The 13,878-nt window shown below is 56.2% G+C and overlaps 1 protein-coding gene across 1 annotated transcript in view; it reads left to right on the forward strand.

Moving 5' to 3' along the window:
- Positions 1–13,878, forward strand: part of ITPR3 (inositol 1,4,5-trisphosphate receptor type 3) — a 66,389-nt gene that overhangs the window by 36,932 nt on the left and 15,579 nt on the right. Inside the window, exons 15-33 of the mRNA XM_063096363.1 lie at positions 446–607; positions 1,144–1,316; positions 1,871–1,990; positions 2,368–2,550; positions 3,683–3,934; positions 4,019–4,163; positions 4,493–4,634; positions 5,235–5,434; positions 6,493–6,622; positions 7,148–7,205; positions 8,581–8,746; positions 9,669–9,833; positions 9,912–9,986; positions 10,398–10,523; positions 11,371–11,493; positions 11,575–11,775; positions 12,753–13,004; positions 13,238–13,363; positions 13,471–13,596. Of these exons, the coding sequence (XP_062952433.1) occupies positions 446–607; positions 1,144–1,316; positions 1,871–1,990; positions 2,368–2,550; positions 3,683–3,934; positions 4,019–4,163; positions 4,493–4,634; positions 5,235–5,434; positions 6,493–6,622; positions 7,148–7,205; positions 8,581–8,746; positions 9,669–9,833; positions 9,912–9,986; positions 10,398–10,523; positions 11,371–11,493; positions 11,575–11,775; positions 12,753–13,004; positions 13,238–13,363; positions 13,471–13,596 (2,925 nt within the window). The remainder of the gene's footprint in view (positions 1–445; positions 608–1,143; positions 1,317–1,870; positions 1,991–2,367; positions 2,551–3,682; positions 3,935–4,018; positions 4,164–4,492; positions 4,635–5,234; positions 5,435–6,492; positions 6,623–7,147; positions 7,206–8,580; positions 8,747–9,668; positions 9,834–9,911; positions 9,987–10,397; positions 10,524–11,370; positions 11,494–11,574; positions 11,776–12,752; positions 13,005–13,237; positions 13,364–13,470; positions 13,597–13,878) is intronic.

Below are 13,878 nucleotides of genomic sequence, written 5' to 3' on the forward strand. Positions count from 1 at the left end.
TCTCATCCTACCCAACAGCTGCTGTTTTAAATCTTTGAAATTATGTAAAAAAATTTTTTGACAAGGCAGGCGTGTGTCTCATCCTAAGCTCTGGCCACAGTGACCTGGCCTGCCTTTTCTCTTAGCCTCAGACCCCGGGCTGTGGCGACCTTCTGCTCTTCCCCCAGACGCTGAGCTAGGCCCAGGATCTGAGCTGGGATTAGAATCTACATCAGGGAGGGTGGGCTGAGGTCAGCGTCGGGATTTCAGCCAGCAATGGGGAAGAGTTTGTGCTGGGATTGGGGCTGATGGTGGCTGGTCTGGGAATGTGGTCCAGCTTGGAATCAGCTTGGGGTTGATGTCAGGGGTGGCTTTGGGGCAGGATCAGGTGGGCACAGGGTTCCTGGGATAATTAGGGGTGTGGGAAGGTGTGGGGAATACTTCCTCATCCTCTGTGTTCCCTCAGATCTTTGGCATTCTGAAGGCCCCGTTCCGAGACAAGGGGGGTGAGGGCCCTCTGGTAAGGCTGGAGGAGCTGTCGGACCAGAAGAATGCTCCCTACCAGCACATGTTCCGCCTCTGCTACCGTGTGCTGCGGCACTCCCAGGAGGACTACCGCAAGAACCAGGTGGGCTGCCACCCGCTTCCCTGGCCTGAGCCCTCCTGGCTTGGGTCCACCGCTCACTCACCCACTCATGTGTTCATTCATCAGCAAGTTTTTCCTCAGGTGCACATACTGTGTGCCGGTATTGTCTTTGGCATTTGGGTTCAGCAGGGCGCCAGACAGCAGGACTTGGCCTGGAGCTCACAAGGGTCTGGCGCTGTATTCAGTGCTCTGCTGTTGCCTTCTTGAAATTCTTAATTTTTGAATAAGGATCCTGCTATTTAATTTTGCACTTGGTCTCACAAATTATGTAGCCAGCCCTGCCAGACAGACAGGGTCCCTGCCCTCATGGAGGTTTCACTCTGATGGGGGGGCAGAGCATGAGCTAATTAACTACATAATACACACCCCACTCTTCTGTCAGCGCTGGCTTCCTCTCCTGGACCTCCACCTTCCTATGGTGGGGTTCCCTATCTCGGGGTCTGGAGCAGTGTTCTGGAGCAGACCTGGGCCCCATGCCCTGCTGTGGCTCCCCATGACCACAGCCTGCCTGCCCCCAGGAGCATATTGCCAAGCAGTTTGGGATGATGCAGTCCCAGATTGGCTATGACATCCTGGCCGAAGACACTATCACTGCCCTGCTGCACAACAACCGCAAGCTCCTGGAGAAGCACATCACCAAGACCGAGGTGGAGACCTTCGTGAGCCTTGTGCGGAAGAACCGGGAGCCCAGGTGGGCCCGCCGCCCTCCCCCACCAGCACCCACTCCTTCCACTCTCCCTTTCCTGTCCCGGGCTAGAAACTCAGCCAGTGCTGGTTGTTAAAATATTGAAACATTTCTACACCTGTTGGTAAATTGCCACCTCCCCGAGACTCTGGCCTCCCTAGTCACTCTCTGGGACCCTCCCAAGTTTAGCCCAATCTAGCAATAAGAGGAGTGACTCCTGATATGGCAGGAGGCCCCCAAGACCCTTCTGTAGTGACCGTCAGTACATGTACTGGCCAGCAGTTAAATATTTTGAATATCATCCCAGCCTCTGTGCCTCCTTACCCTGACTTCCTGGACCTCCATCTAGCCTTCCCCCTGCCCCGGGGCAATGCCCTGTGGGTTGTCCCTCCCTGTGCAGCTGGGAGCCCATCCCACCCCTCTGCAAGCTGTGGGGAGGAAGCAGGAGCAGTAAGCTGGTTCTGGGGAGGCTGGAGCTGCCAGCTGGGGAAGAGGGAGGCTGGGCATTATTTTTACAGGGGCCAGTCTCTGAGCCCCCTCCCCTGCTGTCATCACCCCAGGTTCCTGGACTACCTCTCTGACTTGTGTGTGTCCAACCACATTGCCATCCCCGTCACCCAGGAGCTCATCTGCAAGTGTGTGCTGGACCCCAAGAACAGTGACATTCTCATCCAGACTGAGTGAGTGGATGTGCTGCCCCTGCCCACAGCCCGGTGGCCTCCACCCTGCCCAGCCCCAACTGCCCTAGAGTTTGGGCCCATCTGGATTTAGGCTAGAACTTGTCCCCCTGCTCTGCAGATATGAACCCAGTGCCTGCTGCGTGCCCAGCTCTGTGCCTGGCACTGTGGAGAGGGTGGAGGGGGCAAAGAGAGGAGAATGAGCCAAGGACTCTGCTCTCAAGAAGTTCATGGCCTGCTTAGGGTCCCAAGATGGAAATACATTTCTTAGGGGAGGCAGCATAGGACCTGAACTGGCACACAGTGACACTGAGCACGCTTCGGGAGGGCGCTGGGTATGGAGCTCTAGCCCCTGGTGATGGGGTGCTGTTGGTCTGCAGGCTTCGGCCCGTGAAGGAAATGGCCCAGTCGCATGAGTACCTGAGCATCGAATACTCAGAGGAGGAGGTGTGGCTCACTTGGACCGACAAGAATAATGAGCACCATGAGAAGAGCGTGAGGCAGCTGGCCCAGGAGGCACGGGCCGGCAATGCCCACGACGAGAACGTGCTCAGCTACTACAGGTGCCCCTGGCTCAGCTCCTCCCTCCCTCTTCCTGTGCCCTTTGGGCCTTCCAGGAGGCCGTCAGCCAGGCCCTGCTGAGGGGTGAGCTCCCACAGCTTCAGGCGGGGCTCCTGCCTCCGCAGCAGTGTGCCTGCCTTCACTCCCTGCACGCAGCCGTCACTCCGGGCGGGATGTGTGACCCCGAAGAGCACTGGGTGGCCTTCAGGCCAGGAACCAGGCTTTGGAAAAACCCAAACTGTCTCCAAACATAGATATTTTTAGAATAATAATACAAGATGACCCTTCTTAAATGCTCACCATATGCCACCCACTGTTCTGAGGGCTTCACCTGATCACTCCTTCAAGCCTCACAGCAACCCTGTGAAGGAGGGTGCTACTGTTACCCTCGTTGTAAAGATGGGGAAATGGAGGCACAGAGGGGTGGAGGAACTCGCCCAAGGTTACACAGCCATAAGTGGTGAGCCATAGTTCATGCCCAGGCTGTCGGCTCCAGAGCCCACTGTAGGTGACGTGGTCTCTGAGGAGGAGGCAGAGGCATGGAGGCACAGAGGGGTGGAGGAACTCGCCCAAGGTTACACAGCCATAAGTGGTGAGCCATAGTTCATGCCCAGGCTGTCGGCTCCAGAGCCCACTGTAGGTGACGTGGTCTCTGAGGAGGAGGCAGAGGCATGCTGTCCCCCTGTGTGGAGCAAAGTGTCTGACGTTCCCCATTTCTGCAGCTCTGCCACCGAAGCCGCACACCTGTCACCAGCTACTCGCTTCCCCTCCTCCCTTTCCCACTCTTGTCCTAACCCTCCCTGCCTGAGGCTGTTTTTTCCTACCTCACTCCCCCCCCCCCCCCCCTTTCAGCTCTCAGACATCCCTCTTCCCATAAAGACCTGTCCTGGCCAAGCCAGAAAGTGTTTCTCCTCCTTAGCAAGTAGGGAGAGAATTGCGAATACTCATCACTACAGACGGGTTTTCCTTTCACCTTCCTAAGTCAGAACTGTGTCCTTTATTTACCGTGGCTGGTGCATGCTTTAACCTAAGTCCTTTGCCACTTTGTCGAGCCCTCACCAAGCCCAGACCCAAGCACTAGCAGCACCCCCAACCCCCATCTGCTGTGTCCTAACCATTTTCCCTGCCTTGCAGGTACCAGCTGAAGCTCTTTGCCCGCATGTGCCTGGACCGGCAGTACCTGGCCATCGATGAGATTTCCCAGCAGTTAGGCGTGGACCTGATCTTCCTGTGCATGGCGGATGAGATGCTGCCCTTTGACCTGCGCGCCTCCTTCTGCCACCTGATGCTGCATGTACACGTGGACCGTGACCCCCAGGAGCTGGTCACACCCGTCAAGTTCGCCCGCCTCTGGACTGAGATCCCCACAGCCATCACCATCAAGGAGTGAGAGGGGTGATGGAAGGTGGGTGGGACAAGGCTGGGGTGGGCGCGTCGCAGGACCTCCATGCTTCATTGCCTCCTCTCCAGCTATGACTCCAACCTCAATGCTTCCCGAGATGACAAGAAGAACAAGTTTGCCAGCACCATGGAATTCGTGGAGGACTATCTCAACAACGTGGTCAGCGAGGCTGTGCCCTTTGCCAACGAGGAGAAGAACAAGCTCACCTTTGAGGTGGGCTGGGGGAGCGCTAGAGGTTGGAGTCAGGGGTGCTTTGGCCAGTCCCCTCACTGGGCCTCGGTCTGTACCCAGGACTGGGCTGTGGGAGCCATGACCCCACTTCCACTAGAGTGCCCAGCCAGCTCAGGGGGACGACACAGACACCCAGGACTCCTCAAGTTCTGTTCCAGTGCCTGGCGGAGGGCTGCCTCCTCCGGTCCACTCACCCTTTCCGCCCAGGGCCCCGCCCCTCCCGGGTCCCCGCCCTCACCTCGGCCCCGCCCCTCCCGGACCACACCCTCACCTCGGCCCCGCCCTCACCTCGGCCCCGCCCCTCCCCGCAGGTGGTCAGCCTGGCGCACAATCTCATCTACTTCGGCTTCTACAGCTTCAGCGAGCTGCTGCGGCTCACGCGCACGCTGCTGGGCATCATCGATTGCGTGCAGGGGCCCCCGGCCATGCTGCAGACCTACGAGGACTCAGGCAGTGAGGCTTTGCCCCGCCCGCGCCGCCCACCGCCTCCTCTCTGATCACCCCCCAGGGCGACCTGCCTCCCGGCTCTGCCGCAGGGGGACGTCTTGGGCCCCAGTCCCCTCTATCCTCGGCTGGACCAGAGGGGTCCCCTGCCCAGGCGCTGTGGAGACCCCGGGGTCTGGTAGACTTGCTTTCCAAAACTTCTTGGTCTTGAGGGGAGATAGTGATGGAGGAGCAGTGACGGGGAATGTGAGGAGGAAGGGCGGATGAGCCGCAGTCCTGCCCTCACAGACACCTTCAGGCCGCATAAACTGATATAAACAAAATGTGCCTAGAGTCTGACACCTGGTTTTTAGTGCTCTCTGCAATACCCCTCAGTCCCCCGTCCTCTGTAGCAGCTCTCACTCTTTCTCACACAGCTCACCTTTGCCCTGGCCCTTCCTTCTTTTCTCAGATTTAGCTTAAAGCTCACCTCCCCCAGGAAGCCTTCCTGGGTTAGCCCTGTCCCTCCCTTAGCAAGGCTTTGCCCTGCAGCTGATGTAGACAGTGTATACTCTGCCCTCCTGTCAGACAAGGGACCCCTGATGCACACCTTCTGTCCCCACTGCACAGGCAAGAACGTGCGGCGGTCCATCCAGGGCGTGGGGCACATGATGTCCACCATGGTGCTGAGCCGCAAGCAGTCTGTCTTTGGCGCCCCCAGCCTGCCTGCCAGCGCTGGTGCCGCTGAGCCACTGGACAGAAGCAAGTTCGAGGAGAATGAAGACATTGTTGTGATGGAGACCAAGCTGAAGATCCTGGAAATCCTGCAGGTGGCTGGGCCAGGACCATGGCGGGAGGTGCTGGGAATAGGGGCAGGTCATGGGGACAGGTATGGGGACACTGGGCAGGGCAAACCTCCTTCAGATCTCAGTATTTAGTACTGGCAGCTCCACAGTGATTGGCTGTCAAGCCCAGCTGTTCACCAAGTGTAGTCTTCAGAACGGCAGCAGCAGCATCACCTGAGAACTTGTTGAAATGTACATTCTCGGGCCCCACCCCAGACTGATGAATCAGGAACACTGGCCGTGGGGCCCTCAGTCTGTATCATGACAAGCCCTCCAGGGGATTCTGATGTGCACTGAAGTCTAGCTCCATCCCCCCATTTTACAGTTGAAGAAAGTAAAAGGGGGAGAGAACTTTCCCAAGGCCCCAGGGATTTTGAAGCAGAGCTAGAGACTCTGCGAGGTGAACACAGCCAGCCCTGTTCTGGGTCTTATCTGAGACTCCAGCAACACCTGGGGAAGGGGCTAATAGGGTCCTGAGGAGGGATGAGGACCCTTGCTGCCACCAGAGGGCAGGAAGGGTAATGCAGTGACCTCCATGGACCCAGTCTGGTCGGGGGTGTCAGAGGAGGGGGCTTCTGACTGTGCCAGGGGCTGGGAGTTTCCACATCTGTGTCCTGGGGTGTGTCCAGAGGCTCTGTGCCCCATGAGGATAGAGGCCAGTTAAGAGTGTTTGCAAACCATGCATCCTCACCCCCTACTCCATGGTGGCCTCTCTTGCTTTCTCACAGGATTCGGTTTCCTTTCCTAGAGTCCCAGGGTGTTGTAGGCCAAGAAGGATAGGAGGATGAGAGTTGGCCTTTGGATGGGGGAGCTGCTTTCCCTTTCTTGTTGGTGCCAGCCTGGGAAAGAGGGTCTGAGTAGGACCTCCCTGGGGAGAGGTCTTTGTGTGTTTGTTGTGGCATCCCAGAGCATCCCCAAACATGTGTGCTGAGGACCCCTCCCAAGTGCTAGAGCTTATTTGGGGCCCCCCTCACTTCTCACAGAGCAGAGATGTCCTCCTGGTCTCAGACTGGTCCTCACCCTACCCTTACCCCTTTCTCCAGTTCATCCTCAACGTCCGCCTGGATTACCGCATCTCCTACCTGCTGTCCGTCTTCAAGAAGGAGTTTGTGGAGGTGTTTCCTATGCAGGACAGCGGAGCTGATGGCACAGCCCCTGCCTTCGACTCCACCAGTGAGCCCCTACCCTGCCTTCACCCTGCCTTCAGGCTGAGGCTGTGACTCACCCAAGGACATAGCAGTGGGGTGGAGCTAGGGACACCTCAGGGCCAGCTCCCCAGCCCTCCCCCTTTTTTCAGTCTGCAGAGGCCTTTCCTCCCTTGTCTCATTTAATTGCCAGAGTGAGGGGGAAGGGCAGGGATCCTTTACTCCATTTCCTAAATGGGGAAACTGAGGCCCACAGAGGAGCCTGGGACTTGCCCAATGTCACAGCCAGTCAGAGGCTGAGCCAGACCAGGACCTGGCTCTCCCGGCCCGGAACTCTGCACACCCTGGTTCTGCCCTGCAGGACGGTGGGGCTGCTGTGGTTCCCGCTCAGCAACTCTGTACCTCCACCCAGGAAGGGGCAGGAGAGGAACTGCCACCAGGCAGTGCAGGAAGGGGTTTTGGATGCCCCCCTGCTCCTTCACTCCTGTGCTCCCCATCTTGCCTGGGCATGGGCCTACCCACTGACCCATTCGCCCTTTGTGCTTCCTCATAGCTGCCAACATGAACCTGGACCGAATTGGGGAGCAGGCGGAGGCCATGTTTGGAGTGGGGTGAGGCTAGGGTCCAGGTGGGGGCTTGTGTGTGGTGTTGGGAGGTTGATGCCCACATAGGCTTGGAACCCCCTCTCGGGAACCCCTCTTGGGACCCTCTCTTGGGACAGTCTGGGTTTCCTGAGTCTGGGGCTGCCCTCCATCCCTGTCATTCCCCCTCAGACCCTTACCAGGCTTTGCAACCTCATCCTCCCTTTTCTGCTCAACCACAATGATATAGAGGCCAGTTGGGTCCCAGTCATACTGGTCGTTCCCCTGCCTCCACGTGGGGCAGTTATGCCTCTATTTGTGCAGAAGGACTTGGGTCAGGTAGATAGATGAATGTCCCCTGTCCCACAGTAGGGATGAGGTGTGGGGGATATGTAGCCTGCTCCACTCCCACCCTGGCAGGCTGGAGTGGGAGGGGTCCCTCGGGGAGTTGGTTCCATGCTCTTCCTTGTGTCTCACATAGCCTGGGGGCCCCTCTCAGGATGGCATTTAAAAAAATTTTTTTTGGCTTTTGGCCAGTATGGGGATCCGAACCCTTGACCCTGGTGTTATCAGCACCATGCTCTAACCAAGCAAGCTAACTGGCCAGCTACCAGAATGGCATTTTATTTTATTTTATTTTATTTTTTTCAAAAAGATGACTGGTAAGGGGATCTTAACGCTTGACTTGGTGTTGTCAGCACCACGCTCTCCCAAGTGAGCTAACCGGCCATCCCTATATAGGGATCCGAAACCATGGCCTTGGTGTTATGAGCACCACACTCTCCCGAGTGAGCCACGGGCCGACCCTCAGAATGGCATTTTAAAATTCATGAAATACAGCACATAAAATTACAAAGAGAGCCAATGTCATTGAGATACAGTTATCAAAATATTGAAAATAAATTTGAAGTGATAGTTTATATATATTTTCCTCTCAGAAGTGATAGTGTAATTAGCACCATTACTTTGAAGTAGTGATGAGTCTAAACGATATTTAGTGATTTCTGTTAGCAAGTTTGAGGTGATGTGAAAACATCTGTGATTTTTATTGGTGACAAACTCACAGATACCACTAATATGTCCTCCTTGAAGGAAATACTACATTTTGGTTAGAGGTTGGTAAAAATAAAGACGCTGTGTTTTCCACATCTCTTCTGTCCATGAACCCCCTCGGTGGTGGGGGGGTCCACGGATCTCCTGTTAAGAGTTCCTGTTTTAGTTAGTTAGTTAAGGGTGAGCCCTGAGGGATCCCAGGGGACATGGGGCCACTTCGGGGGCTCAGGGCAGTGGCTGTTCACAAACTGGTGAGAAAATACCAATATTTTTAACAAATGGTACATATACTGGGCGCTGCTCTGCTAAGTGGGTGGCAGGAGTGAGCCAACCCCGCGCCCCCCGCCTGCAGGAAGACGAGCAGCATGCTGGAGGTGGACGACGAGGGTGGCCGCATGTTCCTGCGCGTGCTCATCCACCTGACCATGCACGACTACGCACCGCTGGTCTCGGGGGCCCTGCAGCTGCTCTTCAAGCACTTCAGCCAGCGGCAGGAGGCCATGCACACCTTCAAGCAGGTGACGGAGGACCCCCGGCCTGGGCACTGGAGTCAATGATGATTAAGGAGCTCACAGCTCAGGGGTCCACAGCTCAGCTTGGGATGAACATTTGGGGTTTCTAGTTTTGCCGAGCTCCTTAAAGGGGAGGCCGAGTCTCGACCACCTTTGTCTGTCTCCTCTCAGCCTGGCTCAATACCTGCCATTTCTTATGATGTGGACAGCACTTTACAGTTTGCGAGCTCTGTTCCATGAACCTATGCTAAGTGCTGTGTCATACCTGGCATACAGGCGGCCCTTGGTGAAGTGACTGGTGTTTGTTGTTGTGATGTCATGTAGTCTTGACATCTCCTTGTGAAATATCTGTAACAATCGGTGCTGGCGTTTAGAAATAGGTGCTTACTGAGAACCAGGGACCGAGCACCTGCATTATCTCATAGAATTCTTACAGCAGCCGTGACAGGTGGTCACTGCTCTCATTCCCATTTGAGAGGGAGGAGGTCAAGTTCCAGGGAGCTTTCCTTCCTTGCCCACTGACCCAGAGTGAGGAAGGTGACACAGGCCCAGGTCTTCAGCGTTCAGGATCCTCTCTCAGACAACGTTCAGTGATCCCGATATGCTTTGCCCTGCTTGTTTGGGGTTCGAGTAAGCAGGTGACAGGCCACAGCAGCATGTGACACCAGCCAGTGAGTCACTGAAGCCAGATCATCGATGTGGCAGCTCAGGGCGGAAGTGCAGGGAGGCCTACGGCCATCAGGAGGGCTTTCTGCAGGTGGTGGGCTTATGGCAGGGCCATAAACATCAAGTAGGGTTTGGCTTGGTGGAGAGGAGCAGCTGGTGGTGGGTTGGCATTGGGAGAGGAGTCCTGGACTGGGGACGGCACTAAGTAGCTGTGGACCTGAGGGTGCCCAAGTCACCAGCCAAGTCCATCCTCCCACTTCAGGTGCAGCTGCTCATCTCAGCCCAGGATGTGGAGAACTACAAGGTGATCAAGTCAGAGCTGGACCGGCTGCGGACCATGGTGGAGAAGTCAGAGCTGTGGGTGGACAAGAAGGGCACTGGCAAGGGCGAGGAGGTGGAAGCAGGCGCCGCCAAAGATAAGAAGGAGGTGAGCGGGTGTGGGAGCTGGAATTGGGCTCCCTGCGAGACTGGGCCTGCCTGACCCCAATCCTCTCTTGTGCTCCAGAGGCCCACTGACGAGGAGGGCTTTCTGCAGACACCTGGGGAGAAGAGCAGTGAAAATTACCAGATCGTCAAGGGCGTGAGTGGCTGAGGGTCCCCAAGGACAGGGGCTCTCCAGACCTGCCTGCCCTGGAGGCTCCAGCTGGCTTGGCCTCTTCCGCCTTCCCCACTGCCGGCCACTGGCCCTCAAAATAGACATCTTCCAGCTTTTCCTGCATGTTGAAAACATCCCCACCAAGGGCCAGATGGAATTTTAAAGCTGAAGGAATTGAATGAAATTCTGTTTCACAGTCATATTGTTCTGTTTACTTTTATGGGTGGAATTGGGCTTTTTAGTGTTTCCCTGGCTTGTTGCGATGGTCTGATTCAGCAGCCAGGACCTCTCCTCCTTCCTGTCCTGGATGTCAGCTGGAACTTGGCTGTGGTGGGTCGAGCAGGGGGGATCCCGAGGAGGAGGGAGGGGCTCTGGGCTCACCCGTCTCCCCCCCAGATCCTGGAGCGGCTGAACAAGATGTGTGGGGTCGGGGAGCAGATGAGGAAGAAGCAGCAACGGCTGCTCAAGAACATGGATGCCCACAAGGTCATGCTGGACCTGCTGCAGATCCCCTACGACAAGGTGACCCTGCCTTCTGACTGCTGACTCCCCACGGCAGTTTCACCCTGAACCCCGACCCCACCTAAAATGTCCACTGGTCCCTAATGCCCACCTATACCAGCCTCATCCTGACCTTTTACACTGACCTATTTCCAGACACACCTTGACCCTGAATCCAGTGTTAGTATCATCTCAGTCTTTGACTCTCCACCCCTCATCATGATCCACTTTGACCTTGATTTGACCCCAGCCTCACTCTGATTCTTGACCCTGACCCCAGCTTCTCCCACCTCAGCCTAACCCTGCTAATCTTAGCTTCATCTCAACCTTTGACTCTCAGCCTCCTTACCTTGATCCATATTGACCCTAATCTGACCCCAGCCTCTCCTTCACCCATGGTACCAATTCTGCACTTGATCTTAGCCAAAAGGCTGAGAAGCAATAACCCATGGTACCAATTCTGGCCTCGTCCTGAACCCTGACTTTGATTCCTCACCCTGACATCTTACCCTGATCTGTCCCCAGGCACACCCTGACCCCTGACTCCAATCTTAGCCTCATTTCAGTCTTAACCATGAGCCCCTCACCCTGCCTGATCTTGATCTTGATATGTCTCAAGCCTCACCCTGACTCTTGACCCTGACCCCTTTACCTTGGCCCCCACTCCAGCCTCATCTCAGTTACTGCTTCTCCGCCCCTCACACATTTCCATCCTGACGTGGAGGCCCAGCTTCCACTTTAACCTGGTCCCTTCGTGGCTCCAATCCCAAGCCCTGACTCAGCCCACACCTGTCTGAGCTTGGGCCCCAGACCAGGCCTTGCTTTCCTCCTGGTGGGCCCAGCACCCTCTCCTGCCTTCTGTGCCCAGGGTGATGCCAAGATGATGGAGATCCTGCGCTACACACACCAGTTCCTGCAGAAGTTCTGTGCGGGGAACCCTGGCAACCAGGCCCTGCTGCACAAGCACCTGCACCTGTTCCTCACACCGGGGGTGAGGGCGCAGGGCTGGGGGTACCAGGGTGGGGGATGGGGCTGGTATCTCCTTTCTGATGGATGCCCTACCCGCCCGCAGCTCCTGGAGGCCGAGACCATGCAGCACATCTTCTTGAACAACTACCAGCTGTGCTCTGAGATCAGCGAGCCCGTGTTGCAGCACTTCGTGCACCTGCTGGCCACCCATGGGCGCCATGTGCAGTACCTGGACTTCCTGCACACCGTCATCAAGGCCGAGGGCAAGTACGTCAAGAAGTGCCAGGACATGATCATGACTGAGGTGAGGGCGGGGCTGAGGGGTACACAGGGAACGTGGGTGGTGGGCCTCAGAGAAGGAACTCAGGCGGTGGGCCACAGGGTTAAAGAAGTCAGGCAGTGGGTCATGAAAGCAGCACTCAGCCACTGGACTATGGAGGGGACAGAGTGAGAACTAAGGCTGCGGGTCTAGTAGAACTCAGGCTGCGGGCCTAACAGAACTTAAGCAGAGACCCAGTAGAACTCAGGCAAGAAAGAACTTAGGCCTGAAAGAAGTCAAGTCCTTCCTTCGTTTATTACTTATTATCATTTTTTTAAAAATCATGAACTCTGTGCCAAGGACTAGGTGTGCCTGGAAAAGTCAGTTGAATGTGAGCTCCTGGGCAGGGGTGGGTGGCAGGGACCAGGTCCTTTGTGCTCGTGGCTAGGCCCCAGTGGCTGACACACAGTAGGTACTCAGCAAACACCTATTGACTGAAGGCGTGAAGGATGAAGGGCGGAGTCTAAATGTGGGACAGATGTGGCTGCTGCCCTAGGGTACCTGCCAGCGTGAGCCTGGGAGAAAGGAGCAAACACTGGAGTGAGGCTAGGGACGTCATAAACGAGTCTTTATATACCAGAAGTGCTGTGCAATGTTAATTGTTAATTGCTATTATTATATTACTGTGAATAATATAATTGCTGACAGGAGAAGGATGTCATCTATGCCCCGAGAGGGTTTACATGCTGTGGGAGCCCAGGGGGGAGGGAGGGGGTGAGCCAGGTGCAGATGGGATTAGAGAGGGCTTCTAAGTGGGACTTCTTTTCAATGGGGAGAAGGGGGGACTTTCTGGGTCCAGGAGTCAGTGTCCCTGATGGCAGGGGGCCTGAGGCATCAGCCAGGGAAACAGGTCAAGGAGGATTTTCTTGACTACTGGGGTCAGAGTCTCTCCCTGGAAGCTCAGGAGAGGGGTGGGGACCCATGACCAAGGGGTCTGACGTGTGGCCCCCTCCCGCCCATAGCTGACCAATGCAGGTGACGATGTGGTGGTGTTCTACAATGACAAGGCCTCGCTGGCCCACCTGCTGGACATGATGAAGGCTGCCCGCGATGGCGTGGAGGACCACAGCCCCCTCATGTACCACATCTCACTGGTGGACCTGCTGGCTGCCTGTGCCGAGGGCAAGAATGTCTATACTGAAATCAAGTGCACCTCCCTGCTGCCACTGGAGGATGTGGTGTCCGTGGTGACGCACGAGGACTGCATCACTGAGGTGGGGTCCCTGGGGACTGGGAGACAGCTGGAGGGTAGGGATGAAGGGCAGCATAGAGCCCCCAGCAAGGCAGCTGTTCAGTCCTGCCATGGAGGACAGGAAGGGGGAGGTGGGAGAAATTTGGGGAAGTGGATGGGGCTGGGAGGCTGGGGGCGGGATGGGGGCAGTGCAGGAGGGAGAGCCTGGGTGTGTGGCCCTGCCCCTGCCCCTGACCTCCCTGCCCGGCTGCCCAGGTGAAAATGGCCTATGTGAACTTCGTGAACCACTGCTATGTGGACACGGAGGTGGAGATGAAGGAGATCTACACCAGCAACCACATCTGGACGCTCTTTGAGAACTTCACCCTGGACATGGCACGGGTCTGTCCATGGCACAGCTGGGGGCTGTGGGGCAGGGTTGTGGTTGGGGGCCTGGGAGTGGAGGACCCACTGTGTAGACCCCCAGGCATCTCTCTGTCCAACCCCAGGTGTGCAGTAAGCGTGAAAAGCGTCTGGCTGACCCCACCCTGGAGAGGTACGTGCTGACCGTGGTGCTGGACACCATCAACGCCTTCTTCAGCTCCCCGTTCTCCGAGAACAGCACCTCCCTGCAGGTGAGCTCTCGCCCCGGCCGTGGCCAACCTGGCTAGCTTTTGTGTAGGGAAGGGGGAACATATGACTATATATTCATATTTGCTTGTAGTGCATGAAGATATAGGAGAAGATACGAGTGTATTAATTATCTATGCTGTGCAACAAATTACCCCAAAATTTAGCAGTTTAAAACAAGTATTTATTATCTCACAGTTTCTGTGGGCCAGGAATTACAGTGAGAACTGTACTATCAAACAGGAATTCCTAAAGTCAGTGGGTATGGTGGGTCTTGGGTGGCAGGG

Source organism: Cynocephalus volans, chromosome 5 (assembly GCF_027409185.1).
Source record: "Cynocephalus volans isolate mCynVol1 chromosome 5, mCynVol1.pri, whole genome shotgun sequence".
NCBI lineage: Eukaryota > Metazoa > Chordata > Mammalia > Dermoptera > Cynocephalidae > Cynocephalus > Cynocephalus volans.